This window comes from Somniosus microcephalus, chromosome 15, assembly GCF_052327205.1.
Source record: "Somniosus microcephalus isolate GS21.2 chromosome 15, FLI_Smic_1.0, whole genome shotgun sequence".
Taxonomy (NCBI): Eukaryota; Metazoa; Chordata; class Chondrichthyes; order Squaliformes; family Somniosidae; genus Somniosus; species Somniosus microcephalus.
The window spans coordinates 103,992,958-104,014,697 of NC_141001.1; the positions used below are offsets into that span (position 1 = coordinate 103,992,958).

A 21,740-nucleotide genomic window follows, 5' to 3' on the forward strand; every position below is an offset into this window, starting at 1 on the left:
TTTGTGGATTAATTATGATCATGTTTATAGATGCCCTAACATTAGTTCAGTACTGGTACAAATCAATAAAAGATCAATAATGCTGGAGAGCAATCAACATTTAAAGCCTCCCAACTGGCTCTCATTCATTTGATCAAGATAGTTTGAAACTTTCTTTAAAGTTACATCCAGTAATGCAGCGTTCCAATCGTCCCATTATGACTAAAAATATCTTTTGTATATAGCTATGCTTTTTGATTTTTTTTTTGTTCCGTCTTGCTCCTTCCATGGGAGGTGTCTAGTACCTGAAAACACTAATGACGAGCTTAAAACTGGGGCTGAATTGTCAGCCCTGCTGCCCTTCAGAAATGGGGCGGTAGGTGCCCCAAAAATGGTGAGCAATGATGACTGCCCCATTGCCAACGTCACTGTGGGCGCAGCAATGTTCACTGGGGCCTACCGCCGCTGGGTGAGCAGAGTGGATCCCAGAGTCAGGCGGGAGGCCAATTTTTAAAATGGAAATTAGGCTTCTATAATCGGACCCCGATGGTCCGTTTGAGACTGAACTGGTTGGAGCGGCTGCCTTGTAGACTCCCACCCATATATCAGCAGGAGGCCCAGCCAAAGAGGATCCTCTTCATTTTCGTGGGGCTCCTCCGGCCCCACAAACCCAGCCTGGGCCATTCCGGTTATCTGCTCTCTGCAGATCCCAACCCCAGGAACCTACCTTCCACAGCCAGGCTTTATGGGGCCCAGATCCAGCAGGCTGCCCCGGGTGCTTAGTTACCGGCCGCTGCCTGCCGTCCCAAGGCACGTTCCGCTGGCCAATTGCCCAGTGTTGGGCTCTGGTGGTCAAATCCACCTCATGAGACTGTTGCCGTGAAAGGATCCAATGAGCTTTGGGTACATCATGTCTACTGGGCCTTTTAAAAGATGACTGCACCTCTGTTTGTTTAAATCCCATCTCATTTCTGGATGCAGCTTGACGAGATGACTTGTGCTTTTCCTTCTCTCTCTCCCTCTGACAACAGCATGGAGATGTGTGACCACCGAGCCAATATCACAATGTGTCCGCTGTGTGACAAAACCTGCAGTTACTGGAAGCTGAGTGGTACCTGCGCCACGGCGCGAGCAAGTCACCTGTTTGATAATCCCGCGACCGTTTTCTACTCCATTTTCATGGCATTATGGGGTAAGGAGCCTTACCTAATCCATTTTAAGTACGTATTAAAGTGCCTGGTGAAGGCAATGCTGATTGCCAGGAAATGTTTTCGATAAACTGCCCAATTTGCAAAGTATGCTATGGCCCATTTATCATTCATGCAGCAGTTAAATTTAAAGCATGAGAAAACACAGCTTAAAGAAGGGACTTGCACAGAAGTGACAATGTGTATAAAAAAATAAAAAAGTACTATATCCTGAAAACATTTGGCAGGAGATTGATTACAGTTAGCCTACAGGAGAATTAAAAACTGGGTGTAGATCATGTTATACTTGGATCTGGAATTATATACAATAGAAAAGTGGCTTGGTAAGTTGGAAGCACACTTGGATCACGTTTGTATTTATCTGGAGTTTAAAATTAAAAAAAATATTTACAATCTGTGGAAAACGGTTACCTGTGTTCTCTACATAGAACCCAACCCAACCCAACCAGTCCATGCTGGTGTTTATGCTCCACTCTGGCCTCCTCCAATCCTTCCTCATCTAACTCAATTAGCATAACCCTCTATTCCCTTCTCCCTCATGTTTATTTAGCCTCCCCTTAAATGCATCCATACTATTCACCTCAACCACTCCCTGTGGTAGCGAGTTCCACATTCTCACCATTCTCTGGGTAAAGAATGTTTCTTCTGAATTCCCTATTGGATTTCTTGGTGACTATCTTATATTGATGGCCTCTAGTTATGCTCTTCCCCACAAGTGGAAATACTCTGGGCTGGATTTTGTCAATGGGGAGCTTTAGGAGGCGGGTTGGGTTTTAGTCCCGCCTCTATCGACTTGTGGACGACCCACGCTATTTTCCCTTGATTGACCTTGTTAAGCACGCCCAGCGGGCTTAGCAGGCCAATTAAGGGAAAGCCAGTTACAGGTGACGGCGAGTGCCATTTCATCTGTCAAGAGCTTTTGACAGCTCTGTGAAGCTGTCAAACACTGACAATCTGTCTTCTAAGTTAGGTCTTTACTCAAGACTCAATTAGAAAGCCTTCCTGACCAGAAAGCAGAATTCTGCAGCTTTTGACAGTTCAGCGGCCATTCTGCTTTCTGTGCCGGTGAGCTGAGGGACTCCCGAGACCTGAAGGGAGGAAGCCTGCAGGAAGAAGTAAAGGCAAGTAAAACTTATTAAAACACTTTACACACACCTCGCACACTTACCTCTGCACACATGCACCCATTGCTCACCTGCACACCGGACATCTCGACCCCCGCAGACCGACGGCCCGCCTCGCTGACCCTGGCGAGGTTCGGAGCCATCAGGAAGCCCACACTTCAGGGCTCAAAATAGGGATTAGCCAAAAAACTGCCTGTTACCTACCTGTTAACAGGCAGTTACTTGGTATTAATCCCCTTCCCATCTCGAGGAGGCGGGATCCGGCGCGGGTCGGCTACCTGCCTCCTGGCAAGATGGCATGGAGGCGGGTTGGGCACCCGCCCCTAAGCTCTGCCATTTTACCGGCAGACCCACCTCCCCAGGGCTGGCAAAATCCAGCCCGTTGTCTGTATCTATTCTATCAAAACCTTTCATAATTTTAAAGATCTCTATTAGGTCATCCCTCAGCCTTCTCTTTCCAAGAGAAAAGAGACCCAGCCTGTTCATCCTTACCTGGTGGGTATAACCTCACAGTTCTAGTATCATCCTTGTAAATCTTGTTTGCACCCTCTCCAGTGCCTCTATATCCTTTTTATAATATGGTGACCAGAACTGAACACAGTGCTCCAAGTGTGGTCTAACCAAGTTTGGATACAAGTTTAATATAACTTCTCTACTTTTCAATTCTATCCCTCTAGAAATGAATCCTAGTGCTTGGTTTGCTTTTTTTATGACCTTGTTAACCTGTGTCACAACTTTTAGTGATTTGTGTATTTGAACTCCCAGGTCGCTTGCTCCTCTACCCCATTTAGATTCTGTGGGGGAGAAATTGGGTAAGTAGCGCCACTTGTTAGCGCCTAAAGAGGCAGGCAGTGGCTGTAGCGCCACTGGCTGCGCCTCCCGCGATATTGAGTTGGGGCGATAATGGTGGCGTTAGTCTTTTGCGCTGCGCCGCCACCGATGACGTCATCGGTGTGCGCAGCGCCCCGTTCACGATATTTGGTAGCGAACGGCGCCATTCGCTACCCGCGCCCGGTTTACCGGGCCTTACTGTGCCGGCAACGGCGCAAGTTAATGTGGAGGTGCGGGGCGGCCGCCTGCCAGCACCTCCGTCCCCGGCCTCCTAACCGCCCCCCCCCCCCCGCGGCATTGCCGGCTGTTTCCCGAGAGCCCGGCACTTCTCCTTGGTGCTGGGCTCGTTTGCCGGCACTCGCGATCGGGGTTCGCGCTGTTGCAGGCACCTCCCCCTTAACAGTGGGAGGAAGGCCTGCAGTACCGCAGCATGCCGTGCTGCGGCACGTTGCGCTGCGATATTCAGTTTTAGCGCCCTAAGAGGGACGCGGAGCGCCTCGAGCCTCGCCCCGTGTCCCTCGAGGGGCAATGAAACTGAATATCGGACGATCGCTGAAGCCGCGAACGCTGCGCTAAATCCTGTGCTCAGGCAACTTTTGCGCCACTTTGGTGCCCCAACCCAATTTCTAGGCCTTATATTCTAAGTAATATGTGACCTGTCTTTTTCCTACCAAAATGTAATACCTCCCACTTATCTATGTTGAAATTCATTTCAAATCAAAAATCAAATCAAATCAACTTTTATTGTCATTGTTAGTGCACAAGTGCAGTACAACGAAATGTAGGCTTGCGGCTCCCGAGAGTGTACAATTTGGATTAGGACACTTAAACATTTCAACATACATTTGTACATATATATTGGCATAAATATGACCATAATAAAGTGCATCGGCAGATGTGCAGGCTTTAGAGTTTATTTGTGGAGTTCAGTAGGATGACAGCCCTGGGAAAGAAGCTGTTCCTAAATCTGGTCGTACGGGTGCGAATGCATCTGTAGCGTCTTCCAGATGGTAGGAGGGCGAACAGACTGTGGCTGGGGTGGGTAGGGTCTTTGATGATGGACCGTGCCCTCCGTAGGCAGCGTTTCTGATATATATGTTCTATGGTCGGTAGCCGGGTGCCGGTAATGCGTTGGGCAGTTTTGACTACCCGCTGCAGGGCTTTCCGGTCATGGGAGCTACAGCTGCCGTACCATACCGTGATACAGTTTGTCAGGATGCTCTCTATAGTGCAGCGGTAGAAGTTCGAGAGGATCGGGGGTGACAGATTACATCCCTTCAGCCTCCTCAAGAAATATAGGCGCTGCTGGGCCTTCTTCACCAGAGAGGAGGTGTTGAGGGACCGGGAGAGGTCTTCCGTGATGTGGACTCCGAGGAACTTAAAGCTGGCCACCCTTTCCACCTCCGCCCCATTGATGTGGATGGGGGTGTGACTTCCGCCTTTGGACTTCCTGAAGTCCACGATTATTTCCGGTGTTTTCTTGGTGTTTTCTTGCCAATTATGTACCCATTCGACAAGCTTATTAATGTTGTTTTGTAATTTGTTGCAGTCCTCCTCGGTGTTGACTATACCCCCCCAATTTGGTGTTGTCCGCAAATTTAGAAATTGTGTTTTTGATTCCGAAGCCTAAATCATTAATAAAGTGTGAACAACAGTGATCCCAGCACTGATTCTTGTGGGACTGCACTTCCCACCTTCTGATATTCTGAATAGCAATCTACCCCTACTCTCTGCTTTCTGACTTCCAGCCAGCCAGCTGTCCATTCTGCGTCTTGTACCCTGACTCCACATGCTCTGACACTATTCATTAGTCCATCATGTGGTACATTATCGAAGGCCTTTTGGAAATCCAGATATATTACATCTACTACATCACCCTTGTCTACTCTCTCTATTACCTCGTCAAAGAATACAATGAGGTTGGTCAAGCAAGACTTTCCCTTTTGAAATCTCTGTTGACTATTCATCATTATATTTTTGGTTTCTAGATTTTTTTTTTATTTTCTCCTTTTTAGTAAGGATTCCATTATTTTTCCTACTACCAAGGTTGAGCTGACTGGTCAATAGTTCCCTGGACTTGATCTATCTCATTTCTTAAATATAGGTATAATGTTAGCTATCCGCCAGTCCTCTGGCACTACACCTTTTTCTAATGAATTATTAAATATGTACCATAGTGCCTCTGCTATCTGTTCTCTAGATTATTTAAGAATAGATGCTGCCAAAGTCATGGTGAAAGAGAAGGTAGTGAAGATACTGGATGAGATTTAAAAAATTGATAGAGGAGGTACTAGAAAGGCTGTCTGTACTTAAAGTTGATAAGTCACTAGGACCGGTTGGGATGCATCCTAGGATGCTGAGGGAGGTTAAGGAAGAAATCACGGAGGTGCTGGCCATAATCTTCCAATACTCCTTGGATATGGGGGTGGTGTCCGAGGACTGGAGAATTGCAAATGTTGCACCCTTTTTCAAAAAAGGGTGCAAGGATAAACCTACAGGCCAGTCATTTTAACCTCTGTAATGGGGAACCTTTTCGAATCAGGGGCAAAGTTAACACCAGTCACTTGGACAAGTGTGGATTAATTAAGGAAAACCATGACCGATTTGTTAAAGGCAAATCGTGTTCAACTAACTTGATCGAGTTTTTTGATGAGGACAATGTGGTTGATGTGTATATGGTTTTCCAAAAGGCATTTGATGAAGTACCACAGAATTAGGCTTGCCAGCAAAGTTGAAGCCCATGGAATAAAAGGCACAGTGGCAGCATGGATACGAAATTGGCTAAGTGACAGGAAACGGAGAGTAGTGGTGAACGGTTGTTTTTCTGACTGGAGGAAGGTATAGAATGGTGTGATTTTTATTTTATTGCATCAACCATGCTATATAATTGTACGTTGTTGCTGCGTTTGTTTGTTGTATCACTGAGTTGTAATCACTGAGTTTAAGTATGCAACAAGAAGGCAGATTATTATCTGAATGGCAATAGATTGGGAGAAGGGGAAGTGCAACGAGACCTGGGCGTCCTTGTGCACCAGCCGCTGAAGGTAAGCATGCAGGTGCAGCAGGCGGTTAAGAAGGCAAATGGTATGTTAGCCTTCGTAGCAAGAGGGTTCGAGTACAGGAACAAGGATGTCTTGCTGCAGTTGTACAGGGCCTTGGTGAGACCACACCTTGAGTATTGTGTGCAGTTTTGGTCGCCTTATCTGAGGAAGGATGTTCTTGCCATGGAGGGAGTGCAGCAAAGATTCACCAGGCTGATACCTGGGATGGCAGGAATGACATATGAGGAGAGATTGGGTCGATTGGGCTTGTACTCGCTGGAGTTTAGAAGAATGAGAGGGGATCTCATTGAAACTTTTAAAATTCTAACAGGACTAGACAGACTTGATGCAGGAAGGATGTTCCTGATGGTTGGGGAGTCCAGAACCAGGGGTCACAGTCTAAGGATAAGGGGTAAGCCATTTAGGACAGAGATGAGGAGGAATTTCTTCACCTAGAGAGTGGTGAACCTGTGGAATTCTCTACCACAGAAGGCAGTAGAGGCCAATTCATTAAATATATTCAAGAAGGAGTTGGATATATTTCTTAAGGCTAAAGGGATCAAGGGATATGGGGAGAAAGCAGGGACCGGGTACTGAATTTGGATGATCAGCCATGATCGAATTGAATGGCGGAGCAGGCTCGAGGGGCCGAATGGCCTACTCCTGCTCCTACCTTCTATGTTTCTATTCAATGAGCTGTAGGAGCCTACTTGAGTTTGTGACTATGTTCTGGTCACTAGAACTGGAGATGAGCTTGGGCACCGGTGTGAAAAATTTCTTTGCTAGCCAGCACTCTGCACAAGTTGTATGTGTGACTTTTAATCCGATGCAGTCATTAGAGTGGTTTTCAGTGTGTATATACTGGTGGAGCAGGTGAGTCTTCCAGCAGTTGTCTCCTTGCAGTTGATGCCGGAAAAATCACATCAGCCAAGAACGCTGAAGCCAATTGGAACCCAGTTTTTATTTTTCAAAATTGCTTCCCTCTCCAAAATAAGTAATGGGACCCAGGAGCAGAAACAATAGTTAAATGTTTAACCCTGGGACTGCGTGCAGCTTGGGCTGGCCATTTATTTTAGTTTACACTATTATGCTTAAAATGAACACCAACATCGCAGGAAAGAAGGCCCCGCTATTTACGGGGTGGGAGTGCGGGTCTGCGGCTGGGAAACCTGGAAATCCCGGGAGCGCTTAGTCCTGCCGAATTTAACTGCAGGACCTCATTAGCATTTTCTACTCCGGGATCGCCATTGGTAGAAGGAAACTGGAAAAAGATCGCGTCATGGTGGGGGGGGCTTGGCGCAGGGAGAGATCGTGGCGGGGGAGCGGGTTGTGAAGATCGCTGGAAGGGAGGCTGATGGCAGGGGTGTCTTTAAGATCACTGGGGAGGTCTGACGGTCACGGCATGTTTGCTTGAGGGGCCGGGGGGTGGGTGGTAGGTGCTTCTGGCCAACGTTCCCTATAAACTGCGCAGTTCTCTGCCGGTCCCACGCAGCCCGGGACCAGCTTTTTGCAGTGTTGACATTCGAACGTGCGCAAGACTGTGAATAGGCCACGCAACCCCAAAGAAAATTACGAGGCACATTGCTTGTGGTCCACAAGCAATGCTGGAAAAGCACTTACACGATAGCAAAATACTGCGGATGCTGGAAATCCAAAATAACAACAGAAAATGCTGGAAAAACTCAGCAGGCCAGGCAACATCCGTGGAGAGAGAAATAGTCAACGTTTCGGGTTCTGTAGAAGAGTTTCGACCCGAAATGTTGACTCTCTTTCTCTCTCCACGGATGTTGCCTGGCCTGCTGAGTTTTTCCAGCATTTTCTGTTGTTATTTCTGGAAAAGCACTTGCCGACTGGATCGGGCTGCTCCCGCCTCCCTTCAGCTGCCGGGTTTGCACAGTTGAAACTCTCGCCTCCCACTGGGCTTCCTCATTACTCAAAATCCATTTCTTCCAGCAGTGAGTCACTCGGCTCACATGACTTGTTCTATTTCCAGCTCCCGCTAAGATTGCAATTTAAATACTTTTTTTAAATTTGCATTTGTTTTAGTTTGCACTATTATGCTTAAAATGAACACTGACATCACAGAATTGAAGGCCCCGATACTTACGGGGAGGGAGCGGGAGCGCGGGTCTGTGACTGGAAAACACAGAAATCCCGGGAACGCTGCGGTCCTGCCGAATTTAACCGCAGGACCTCATTAGCATTTTCTACTCCGGAAAAGCCAGTGGCAGAAGGCAATCCGATAAGATCGGGGCATGGCGGGGGGGGGGGGCTTGGAGCATGGCAGCGCAGAGGGAGGGAGAGATCGTTTAGGGGGTGGGGGTTGGTCTGAAGATCATTGGGAGGGAGGCTGATCACGGGGGAGTCTGAAGATTGCTGGGAGGTAGCTTGATCGTGGCAGGGAGGCTGATCACGGGGTTCTTGGAGGTCTGAAGATCACAGCAGGTTTGTTGGGGGGGGGTGGCGGGGGTGCTGGTGGTGGGGATTAAATGCTTCTAGCCCACAAGCAGTGCTGGAAAAGCACTTGTCTGCTGGATCAGGCGGCTCGCGCCTCCCTTCCACTGCCGGGTTTCCCAAGCCCTGGGAAACCCGGCCTGCAGCCGTTAAATTCAAATGGCTACCAAAATCTATGGGGCGGCGCCTCATTTCAATATTATAATCATGTCCCGCCTATCCAGAGCAGGTTACGCGGACGCCCCCAAACCCGCTGCGGTTAAACCGGAAGTAGACGCGGTTTGATGTTGGGTTTCACAATTACCAATTTTTAAAATAGTTTTCATCTCTTCTCTGACTGCCCTCTTGCTGCTGTTGTGCTGAAAGAATATATATGATGGAGACGGGGTGGGCAGGGTAGGAAGAGATAATTAATTAGAGAGGGAGGAGGCTCGTGTGTGGAGTTATGGTTGCCAACCCTCCAGCAATGCCCTGGAGTCTCAAGGAATTGAAAATTAATCTCCAGGATTAATTGCAAGCAACTTGGGAGAAAAGTCATAGGGTTGACCAATGGCAGGAGTGTCGGGGGCTGGGCGGTTGGAGGCCGGGAGGTTATGTGGCAAGATCTCCAGGAATGCGACTAACCAGAGTTGGCAACCCTATGTTTAGTCTAAACCGGGGCATAGACCAGTTGGGCTGAATGAACTGTTTCTGTGTTGTAGATTCTATATAACTCTCACTGTTGGCCATAGGTGCTACACTTTTTCCAGGTCTGTCTCTCTCTGCCTCTCCGATCACCTTTTGTAACATGTTCCTGCGATTCCTCGTATTCGTCCCGGTGGGCCCCTTCTCCTTTCTCCCTTGTAGGATTTTACATGCCACTTACGCCTCTTTATCTCGCTTTTAATTTGTTTACTGATCCCTCTCGGGTCAAGTTTGTTTAATCTGAGTTCGTTGGTTTTGGGAAATGTGCTTATCCTGAGTGCTCGCAATATAAAAACTACTCCTGCCAGCTGAGTTGTCATGGTGATTCGAAGCGCTTTGCAATTTAAAAAAAAAAAAAAAAAAAATTTGAGTGCAGGGAAACCGGAATTTTCTCCGCCATGTTGGCAATCCAAAGGATACTTGTTTCAAACTTGCTTTAATGATGTACATTTGTAAGTGGGTATCTGTGATGCAGATTGACTAAACCCATAGATATAATGCTGGAAAAATAACAGTACATTAACGACACTTGCCGTTGCTAATGTACAAATCGGCCAGCAAGTTCAGGGGATTAAGAGATATACCGTGAGTTGCAAATATCCAGAACTTGCTGTTAAATCCGTGAATCTTGATGTATGGTGTCCTTCAACAAATAGACAGAGACTGCAGAGGAACAATCAACAGGTGTTTACTGGATGAGGGTCACCCAAAAACTAACAGTACAGATCCCTACTCAGGGTTATATACAGTTGTGGTCACTGCCGGTACTACAGTATACAGGAGCTGTAAAAAGTAGTTCTCCCCTTAAAGGTACATACACTACAATTCCTCCCCTTTTAGATTAACAGTACCATAACATTCATTTAACAATTAACACGTTTAACATGCAACATTAACTGAAAATAGTCCATTTATAAATTCAGTCTTGGGGCGGCTTCCTGATCCTTTCTGGAAAGCGCCTTTCCTGAGTGTCTTGTTCTTGGTGCGTGGGCCCCTTGTCGTCAGTTGGTTCATCAGCTTCCGATGCTACTGTTTCTGGGGTAGATGCTACCTGTATGTCGGGTTCATCACCAGGTGCGCAAGACATGGGGTTGACTCGTTCCTGTGACTCTAGGATCTGGTCGACATGGCGTCTCACAATGTTCTCCCCAACATCCACTGTGTACATTAGTGGCCCCTGCCGTGTGCATATCGTTCCTGGTTGCCATTTCTCTGTTCGGTAGCCGCGGGCCAAGACTAGTTGCCCTACATTGATGCTCCTTGTCGGCTTCTCATTGATGTGCTGGAATTGCTTATTCTCAACATCTCTTCGTACATTTGGTCTGAGCAAATCCAGACGAGATCTCAACCTTCGGTTAAAGAACATCATGGCCGGGGTCTGGTTGGTGACTGCATGTGTCGCATTTCTGTAGGCTAACAGGAAATTGTCCACCTTATGCTGCAGTGGAATGTCGTCATCGCACATGGCCCTTACTGCCTTTTTAAAGGTTTGTACGAACCTCTCAGCCAATCCATTTGTGGCTGGATGATACGGGGCGGATGTGTAATGCCTTACCCCATTCCTTTTCATAAATTTCCGAAACTCTTCGGACACAAACTGTGGTCCGTTATCAGAGCAAATCTGCTCTGGCAAGCCGTTCCTGGCAAATATGGTCTGTAGGACTGCAATAGTTTTCTCCGTGGTGGTGGAGGACATTTTTATCACCTCGGGCCATTTCAAGTGCGCATCCACGGCTATTAAAAACATTGAGTCCATGAATGGACCAGCAAAATCAATATGCACCCATTGCCATGGAGAAGAGGGCCACTCCCATGGGTGTAGAGGGGCATGTGGTGGTGCATTTTGGACCTTCTGGCATCCTGAGCAGCTCTTTGTCAGGTCCTCGATTTGCTGATCGATCCCCGGCCACCAGACATAAGCCCTAGCAAGGCTTTTCATTTTCACCCCTCCCAGATGGCCTTCGTGAAGCTCATTGAGCACTCTCTCCCTTAACTTGGGTGGAATTACCACTCGGGATCCACACATCAAGGTCCCCTGGCATACTGACAGCTGTTCTCTTCTGGATGAGAATGCTGGCAACAGTGAGTCGCCATGTGTTGGCCATCCCTTCACCGTCAAGTCATATACCCGAGACAGTGTCGGGTCATTTCGGGTCTCCTCTATATCAGCGTTAGTTACTGGCAAGCGTTCAATTATAGTCGAATAAAATATGTCGACAGGGTCCACTGCTGGTGCTTCCTCCACAGTAGGCAGTGGCAGGCGTGATAGCCCATCAGCGTTTCCATGCTGTTTTGTGCCCTTATACTCGATTTCATATTGGTTCGCCCCTAGAAAAAGGGACCATCTTTGTAGCCGTTGCGCAGTCATCACCGGAACGCCCTTCTTTGGATTAAAGATGGAGACAAGTGGTTGGTGGTCAGTCAGCAAGGTGAACCTCTGCCCGTGCAGATAGTGGTTGAACTTTTTCACTCCCCACACTAGGCTGAGGGCCTCCCTGTCAATCTGGGCGTAGTTACGCTCGGCTGAGGTTGGTGACCGAGACGCAAAGGCTACTGGCCTCTCCGAGCCATCTGGGAATTTGTGCGACAGCACCGCTCCAATACCATAGCGTGATGCATCACACGCCAACCGAATTGGTCGTGCTGGGTTGAAATGAGCCAACACCTCTTTTGATGTGATCAATTCTTTGCACTTCTGGAAAGCTCGTTTACATTCGTCATTCCACTTCCATGGTACCCCCGTTTGCAGTAGGGTGTTCAGTGGGTGTAGTACTGTAGACAAATTCGGCAAGAACTTATGGTAGTAGTTCACCAGCCCGAGGAACGACCTCAGTTGTGACACATTTTCCGGTGCTGGAGCCTTGACTACTGCCTCAATCTTTTCAGGGGACTTATGTAACCCCTCTTCATCGATAACGTGGCCACAATACGAGATCTGCTTCTGGAAAAACTCGCATTTGTGGTGATTAGCTCGGAGCCCATATTCCTTCAATCTAGTGAGCACCTTCTCCAGGTTGGCGAGGTGATCACTGTCATTTTCGCCCATGACCAGGATGTCGTCCAAATAACACTGGGTCCCTGGAATCCCTTGCAGGACTTGATCCATTGCCCTTTGCCAAATAGCCGGAGCTGATGCTACCCCGAACACCAGCCGGTTGTATTGGTAGAGACCTTTATGAGTGTTGATCGTGAGGTACTGTTTCGAGGCTTCTTCTACCTCCATTTGCAGGTACGCCTGGGCCAGATCAATCTTCGTGAAGCGTTTTCCTCCAGATAGCGAGGCGAAAATATCTTCAATCCGCGGAAGCAGATATTGTACCGTGTGAAGGACTGGGTTCACTGTCACCTTAAAGTCCCCACAGATGCGAACCTTCTTTGGTTCCCCAGGCGTATTACTCAACGACCTCTTCATTACAGGAACGATGGGTGTAGCCCACTCGCTCCAGTCCACTTTGGACAGTACTCCAGAACATTCCAAACCTTCCAGCTCTGCTTTGACGGCTGGGCGGATCGCATAAGGCAACGGTCTGGCCTTATTTAAAAAAAAAAAAAAAAAAAAATTTTGGGCTTGCATTTTCCTCTATTTTGATCGTCGCTGTTATGCCTTTTAGTGTTCCGAGTCCCTCCTGGAACACTTCTTCTGCGTCAGTTAACATTTTTGACAGTCGTCCAGGTGTGACGTCATCATCGTTTTTGGCATCTACAGTCAGTGCTTGTATGGAATGCCAATCTAGCTGTATCTTCCGGATCCATTCACGTCCTAGTAGTGGTGGTCCTCCATCTGGCAATACATATAGGTCCATTTTTGGTGTTTCCTTGCCGTTATATATAACGTTCACCCTTATTTTTCCTTTGGGGTAGACCTTTTGCCCCATGTACGTCTTCAAGACATCTCTGTATCTCTCAAGGGTATATGTGAGAATAGCCGCTTGTAGTCCCTTCGGTTTATGACTGTTAGGGCTGATCCTGTGTCCAATTCCATTTTCACTTGGACTCCGTCTATCTTGAGCGTGACCCAGATAGTTTGGTGATCCTCCATTTTGATTACATTATGTAGTTTCAGACAACCCAGCTCCTTGCTTCCGGAGTCTGTATCACTTTTCTGTTCGTCTGAACTACTCTCCGTCACCTTATGTACCTTTTTGTACTTCTCCTGTGGAGATTTCTTGCTGCTGGTTTTCTTTCCCGACCTGCAGACTCTTGCTACGTGTCCTACTTTTCCACACTGTCTGCACACTTGGTCCTTGAACCAACAATCCTTATGGTCGTGTGTTGTTCTGCCGCAGCGATAACACTTCACTGTTCCGTATGACATTTCATTTGTGCCATATTCTTACGGTCTCCGTTGTATCTCTGCAGCGCCCCGTGCAGCTGCTTCGTGTGATACTGCCATGCTGAAAGCCTTGTCCAGCATAAGATCCTTTTCTGATAGAAGCTGTTTCTGGATTCCTTCACTTTGAAGCCCACACACAAACTTGTCCCTTAAAGTATCTGCTAGTCCCGTTTCAAACTGGCAGTGTTTTGATAGCTTGCGCAGTTCCGTTAAATACTCAGCATTACTTTCGTCTTTATGCTGGTTCCTTTTGTGAAACTTAAATCTTTCTGCTATCAGCAGCGGTGTGGGGTTTAAGTGGTCCTGTAGGATTGCCACTATGCTTTCAAAATCCTTTTCCACTGGCTTCTCTGGGGTTACTAGGTTTCGCAGTAAGCCATATGTTTTTGCACCCATGGAATTCAACAATACCAGTGCTTTCCTGGCATCTGGCACTTTCACCTTGCAGTACACGTCTATGCGTTCTACATATGTCGCCCAATCTTCGACTTCATTGTCGAACGCTGTGACACTGCCACTCTTCGGCATCCCTGGGTGGTTAGACTGGCTAAAAATGGCATCTCCCGCGCTCTCCCTTCTGCTCCGCTGCGGCTCAAAAATGGCGTCTCCCGCGCTGTCCCTTCTTCTCCGCTGCGGCTCAAATGGCGTCTCCCCCGCGGACGCTGCTCAGCCCTTGAACACCGGCCGCGCTCTGTGCGTTTTCCTGCGCGCCTCTCTCGTTGACGCCGCTCGGTCTTCAACCCCGGCTGCGCTTTACCCTCTCTCTCTCTTACCCCGTCGACGCTGCTCAGCCTTCCCCTGTGCCGTCAGTCGGCTCCAGCCGCCGCCGTCCGGGAAGGGCCTGCGCCGTACCTGCTGCCAGCCCGTCTCGCTGGAGTCTCCGCCGGATGTTCGACGCCCGTGCCCCTGGAATCGGCCTTCTTCTGCAGAGTTGCAGATAGGTTCGAATCAACTCGTCGCCAATGTTAAATCCGTGAATCTTGATGTATGGTGTCCTTCAACAAATAGACAGAGACTGCAGAGGAACAATCAACAGGTGTTTACTGGATGAGGGTCACCCAAAAACTAATAGTACAGATCCCTACTCAGGGTTATATACAGGTGTGGTCACTGCCGGTACTACAGTATACAGGAGCTGTAAAAAGTAGTTCTCCCCTTAAAGGTACATACACTACACTTGCTGCTTCACCTTTTGCTTCGCACAAATGATATCTGGCCCTTAGCCTCCCCATTATTTTTAACAACTTGCTGGATTTGCACATTAATTGCCCATTAAACTCACCACAAATCTGGTAATTAAGAGTGTAATTACCTTTAACAATGTGATTGTTTGTGATATCCGAGTGGTAAGGTCAGAAACTGAGATAAGCCAGACTTCAGGAACCAAAACTCAACTGTTTAGTTATACATATGTAGCCGAGAAACTAGCTCTTACAGGCTTTTTAAAAATTCATTGATGGGATGTGGGCGTCACTGGCTAGGCCTGCATTTAGTGCCCATCCCTAACTGCCCTTGAGAAGATGGTGGTGAGCCGCCGCCTTGAACCGCTGCAGTCCATATGGTGTAGGTACACCCACAATGCTGTTAGGAAGGGAGTTCCAGGATTTTGGCCCAGCGACAGTGAAGGAACGGCGATACAGGTCCAAGTCAGGATGGTGTGTGGCTTGGAGGGGAACTTGTAGGTGGTGATGTTCCCATGCGTCTGCTGCCCTTGTCCTTCTAAGTGGTAGAGGTCGTGGATTTGGAAGGTGCTGTTGAAGGAGCTTTGGCGAGTTGCTGCAGTGCATCTTGTAGATGGTACACACTGCAGCCACAGTGCGCTGGTGGTGGAGGGAGTGAATGTTGAAGGTGGTGGATGGAGTGCCAATCAAGCGGGCTGCTTTATCCTGAATGCTGTCGAGCTTCTTGAGTGTTGTTGGAGCTGCACTCATCCAGGCAAGTGGAGAGTATTCCATCACACTCCTGACTTGTGCCTTGTAGATGGTGGAAAGGCTTTGGGGAGTCAGGAGGTGAGACACTTGCCGCAGAATTCCCAGCCTCTGGCCTGTTCTTGTAGCCACAGTATTTATATGGCTGGTCCAGTTCAGTTTCTGATCAATGGTAACCCCCAGGATGTTAGTGGGGGATTCAGCGATGGTAATGCCATTGAATGTCAAGGGGAGATGGTTAGAGTCTCGCTTGTTGGAGATGGTCATTGCCTGGCACTTGTGTGGCACGAATGTTACTTGCCACTTGTCAGCCCAAGTCTGAATGTTGTCCAGGGCAGTCACTCTCACCTCACCTTTTGAGTTCAGCTCTTTTGTCCATGTTTGGACCAAGGCTGTAATGAGGTCAGGAGCTGAGTGGCCCTGGCGGAACCCAAACTGGGCGTCAGTGAGCAGGTTATTGCTGAGTAAGTGCCGCTTGATAGCACTGTCGACGACACCTTCCATCACTTTGCTGATGATTGAGAGTAGACTGATGGGACGGTAATTGGCCGGGTCGGATTTGTCCTGCTTTTTGTAGACAGGACATACTTGGGCAATTTTCCACATTGCCGGGTAGATACCAGTGTTGTAGCTGTACTGGAACAGCTTGGCTAGGGGCGCAGCTAGTTCTGGAGCACAAGTCTTCAGTACTATTGCCGGAATGTTGTCCGGGCCCATAGCCTTTGCAGTGTCCAGTGTCTTCAGCCGTTTCTTGACATCGCGTGGAGTGAATTGAATGGGCTGAAGACTGGCATCTGTGTTGCAGGAGGCCGAGATGGATCATCCACTCGGCACTTCTGGCTGATGATAGTTGCAAATGCTTCAGCCTTGTCTTTGGCACTCACGTGCTGGGCTCCACCATCATTGAAGATGGGGATATTTTTGGAGCCTCCTCCTCCTGTTAACTGTTTTGTGGCAGGACTGCAGAGCTTTGATTTGATCCGATGGTTGTGAGATCGCTTAGCTCTGTCTATCGCATGTTGCTTCCGTTGTTTGATATGCAGCAAACACACACTCTTTCTTATTGTGCGATCACCAAGATGGAGGATCAACCTCTGAGTCATACCCAGAATGCAATGCCACTACCTTAATAAGTGGTGTGCCAGGACATTACCTTAATACTGGTAAATATGATCCCTTAATATTTGTCTCCATCTGGTGGATAACTTAAGCATTACATCCCAGATTACTATATCCCCCCCTCTTATGTTTACAATAATTTCTTAACATTCTTAAAAAGTCCATAAGGAAACTCCTTTAATAGTCCATACTGAACGAATCTAGCAGGTCGTGATCAATCTCTCTGGCGGCTTGTGAGACCTTGGTGAACGTCTTACAGTCAAGTCCCTGCTTGGTTGTGGTATAGCCACCTGCTGCTCCTGAGCAGTACTCTGACTATCTGACTCTGCTACGATGGTTTCCTCATGACGAAGGGGTCCCGGTATAACTGGCTCTGTTCGTGGTGTTGGTACCACCAATGCATTTGGATAACTGGGGACCAACTTGTCCTCCAACATTTCCTCTGGAACCTCCAGTTCAATTTCCCTTTGTCTGGTCAGTATCTGATCCACATGTCTGCGTACTACCTGACCAGTTCCCACCATGACCGTATATGAAACTGGACCGGTCATTGAGTCTATGACGCCAGGAATCCATTTTGGACCATAACTAAAATTCCTGGTAAGGACCGCATCTCCTTCTCCAAAACTGCGGCTCTTTGTCCTTTGTCATGGTTCTCCTTTTGTTTGATTTGTCGGTTTTCCACCTTCCTTTTTAGATCTGGGTGAACCAGGTCAAGAGTGGAGCGTAGTCGACGTCCTAACAACAACTCAGCAGGAGAGAGTCCTGTGGTAGATTGAGGTGTTATTCTGTAGCTGAACAGAACTCGTGACACTTTTGCTGCCAAACTCCCTTCCGCACTTTTTTTCATCATCTCCTTAAATGTTTGTACGGCACTCTCCGCAAGTCCATTTGAAGACGGATGATATGGAGCTGAAGTCACGTGCACTATGCCATTGTTTCTCATGAACTCTTGTTTCTGTACTCGCAAAACACGTGGCATTGTCACTTACTACGATCTCCGGTAGCCCTTGATTACTAAAACTCCTACGCAGGCAGTCTATAGTAACAGTAGATGAAGCAGAATTTACAGGATACACATCCATCCATTTGGAATGTGCATCAATGATTATGAGGAACATCTTTCCCATAAATGGACCCGCATAATCTACATGTAATCTTCTCCATGGTCTATCCAGCCACTCCCAGGGGTGGAGTGGAGCCGCTGCTGGTGCCTTCCTGTGTACTTGACAAGTGCTGCATGTCTTGACTAGATTTTCTATCTCCTCATCTAGCTTTGGCCACCACAAGTAACTCCTTGCCAAGGCTTTCATATGCGAAACTCCTGGATGACACTGATGTAGTTGCCCTAGGATAGACTGTCGTGCTGGCTGTGGAATAATCACTCGCGCTCCCCACAACACGCAACCATCCTGCACACTCAGCTCTGTTTTCCTGACACTGTAAGGTATGAAATCAGTCCCTTCCGGATGTTGTGGCCAACCCCTCATCACATATTCTCGGACTCTAGACAGTACTGGATCTTTACCTGTCCATGTCCTTACTTGTTCTGCGGTCACAATTGCCGTGTCCGTGTCCTCCAACATCAAAACTCTGTCCTCTGGAGCTGCACGGATAGGTGTACCTGGTAGTGGAAGACGGCTCAAGGCATCTGTGTTCCCATGGTACTTGCCCGCCTTGTAAACGATGACATACTCATACGCCCTTAACGTCACTGCCCACCTCTGGATCCGGGGTGACACCATCTGTGGTACTGCCTTCATTTCATTAAAAAGAGACAGAAGAGGTTTATGATCGGTGCATATGGTGAATTTCCTGCCATATATGTACTTGTGAAACCTCTGTAACCCAAACATTACTGCTAATCCCTCTTTATCTAACTGGGAATAGTTTTTTTCCGCTGGGGTCAGAGTTTGAGACATAAACCCTATCGGTCTTTCTGTTCCATCTTCCAAGCTGTGTGAAAGAACTGCCCCCACCCCGTAAGGTGAAGCGTCACAAGAGAGAATGATGTCTTTCTCTGCATTGTAGTGAACCAACACCTCCGACGACAGCATCAGTTTCTTGGACTGTTCAAATTAAACCCTCTGTTCCTCTTCCCACTGCCACTGTGTCTCCTTGCGCAGAAGTTTGTGAAGAGGTGCTAACACTGTTGCCAAGTTTGGTAAAAACCTGTTATAATAGTTTAGCAGTCCCAGGTAAGCTTTTAACTCAGTCACATTTGTAGGAGCTGGGGCCTCCTGCAATGCTTGTACCTTCTCCTTGATTGGTAAGAGCCCTGTGGCATCCACTCTGTGTCCCAGGAACACGGCCTCATTCGCCAGGAAAGTGCACTTGCTCCTCTTGAGCCGTAACCCAGCCTTATCCAATCTTTGTAGTACCTCTCTGAGTGCTCAGATGCTCCTGGTCTGTTCTTCCCATCACCAGAATGTCATCCAGATAGATTGAAACATGTGGAATCCCTTGCAGTACACCCTCGATAGTCCTCTGGAAAATAGCTGGACTAGATGAGACACCAAATGGCAAGCGGTTATAGGTAAACAAACCCTTGTGTGTATTTATGGTTACATACTTCTTGGATTCCTCATCTAGTGTAATCTGCAAGTATGCATGACTCATATCCAGCTTCGTGAATTTCTTCCCTCCAGCCAGGTTTGCAAAAAGATCCTCCATTTTAGGAATAGGATACTGTTCAAGTTTAGACACCCTATTTACTGTCAATTTATAATCTCCACAGATTCTTACCGAATTGTCTGGTTTTAAAACAGGTACAATGGGAGCTGCCCATTCTGAACATTTTACGGGTTCCAGAATGTTCTCTCTCAAAAGACGGTCAAGCTCAGCCTCTACCTTCGGTTTCATGGCATACGGCACAGGTCGTTGTTTAAAAAACCTTGGCAGTGCCTCCTTGTCTACATAAATCTTAGCTGGGGGGCCATTAAATGTTCCAAGTTCTTCCTTGAACCCGTTCTCATGTTCCATCAACACGTCTTGCAAAGACAATTGTTTGCCTCTCTCTAGTTGATTTATTGCTCCCCAATCTAATTTAAGTTCTCGTATCCAGCCCCGACCTAACAAGTTTGATCGGAACCCGATGCTACAACTACAGGTAGCTGTTCCACGGTGTCCGTGTTTCACAGTTACAGTAACTGTACCCAATGTCGCCACTCGTTCACCGGTATATGTTTTAAGCTGCATAGAGCAAGACTTTAACTCTGGAACTTTTGCACGGTTCCACAATTTTGAGTACTCTTCCCTGTTCATTATGGTAACACCACATCCGGTATCCACCTCAAAGTTGACCTTAGAGTCATTTACTGTCAGTTGCAAAGTGATAGGATCCACTTTTGGAATGTCCTCTACCATACTATGCAATATGAACATGTCGTCTTCTTTCTCAGCTTCTCCACTGATGTGATGTGCTCCCTGTTTTTTCACTTCTCTTACTAGGTTTTGCTTTCCTCCCCCTTTAGGTTTGTAACCCTCCCTGGGGCCTTTTGCTCTGCATGCACATTTTATGTGTCCTTTTTTCCACACTTGTGGCACTTTTCCTCCAGAAACCTGCATTCCCTCGCCAGGTGATCTCCATTGTATCTATAACATGCCTTTACATGCTCACGTTGTGGTTTCTGACTCAAATTTAACTTGTGCACAACCGAACCTCCAACTTGTCTCGTAGTAGCCCAGTCTGAACCTTGTATTTCTTTTACATCTCGGTTAGCTGTCTCTATGGCTTGAGCATGTTCCAACGCTTTTTCATACGTAAGCCCAGTCTCGGACAATAATCTCCTTTGCATTCGAGCATCCATTATCCCGCAAACAAGCCTATCTCTCAGCATGCCTTTCAAACTGTTCCCGTAATTGCAATCGTGTGCCAGTTTTCTCAACACCGCTACATAATCCAATACAGTCTCTCCTGGTTTCCTGTTCTGTGAATTAAATTTGAAACGCTGTATAATCTCACTCGGTCTGGGATTGAAATGATCCTTTAGCAAGTCCACTAAGTTAGCAAATGGTACGTCTCCAGGTTTTTCAGGACTGCATAAGTTCCTCATTAAACTATACGTCTGACTTCCCACGGAAGTGAGCAAAATAGCTCTCCTTTGCCCGACATCAACTATATCATTTGCTACAAAGAAATGCTCCAGCAACTCACTGTATTCGTTCCAGGTCTGTGTCTGAACATCAAAAGCAGAGAGCTGTCCTACCATAGCAGCCATGATTCCTTGATTCAGTGCTTTTCTTTTATTTTTCCTTCTTCAAGATGAGATCTGTTCAGCCTCGTCGCCAAATGTGATATCCGAGTGGTAAGGTCAGAAACTGAGATAAGCCAGACATCAGAAACCAAAACTCAACTGTTTAATTATACATATATAGCCGAGAAACTAACTCTTACAGGCTGCAGCAAACGCACTCTATTTCTTACTATGCGATCACCAAGATGGAGGATCAACCTCTGAGTCATACCCAGAATGCAATGCCACTACCTTCAGTGGTGTGCCAGGACATTACCTTAATACTGGTAAGTATGATCCCTTAATATTTGTCTCCATCTGGTGGATAACTTAAGCATTACATCCCAGATTACTATAGTTTACTTAGTGCCAATCAACCCCTCTGGCCTAGAAATTGAACAATTTAAACTGTGGAGTCTCATTCTTTTTTTCAGGTGGTAAATTATTCTTGGAGGTTTTTAAAATGTCATTTGTTTTATTTTTCTTTCTGTTTCCTCGCTCGCTCTCTCTCTCTCTCTCTCTCTCTCTCTCTCTCTCTCTCTTTTTCTCTCTCTCTCTCTCTCTCTCAATCCAATCTTTCTCTCTCTTTCTGTACCTGATTTGACTCTAATTCACCCTCCTTCTCAGCCCTTCCTCTGTTTCTTTCTCAATTGGAACAGTAGCATAATGGTTATGTTACTGGACTAGTGATCCAGAGGCTAATCAAGAGAGATGAGTTCAAGTCCCACCATGGCAAATAAATTTTGAAATTAAATAAAATAAAAAAAGTTAGTGCCATGTAACTATTGGATTGTTGTTAAAACC

General features: G+C 47.2%; 1 protein-coding gene across 4 annotated transcripts in view; it reads left to right on the plus strand.

The window, feature by feature from the left end:
• The window catches only part of ano1a (anoctamin 1, calcium activated chloride channel a), a 292,742-nt gene that overhangs the window by 156,026 nt on the left and 114,976 nt on the right, over nucleotides 1-21,740 (plus strand). For all 4 annotated transcript variants that reach the window (XM_086008194.1, XM_086008196.1, XM_086008197.1 and 1 more), the window contains one exon: nucleotides 1,011-1,171. In XM_086008194.1, the coding sequence (XP_085864320.1) occupies nucleotides 1,011-1,171 (161 nt within the window). The remainder of the gene's footprint in view (nucleotides 1-1,010; nucleotides 1,172-21,740) is intronic.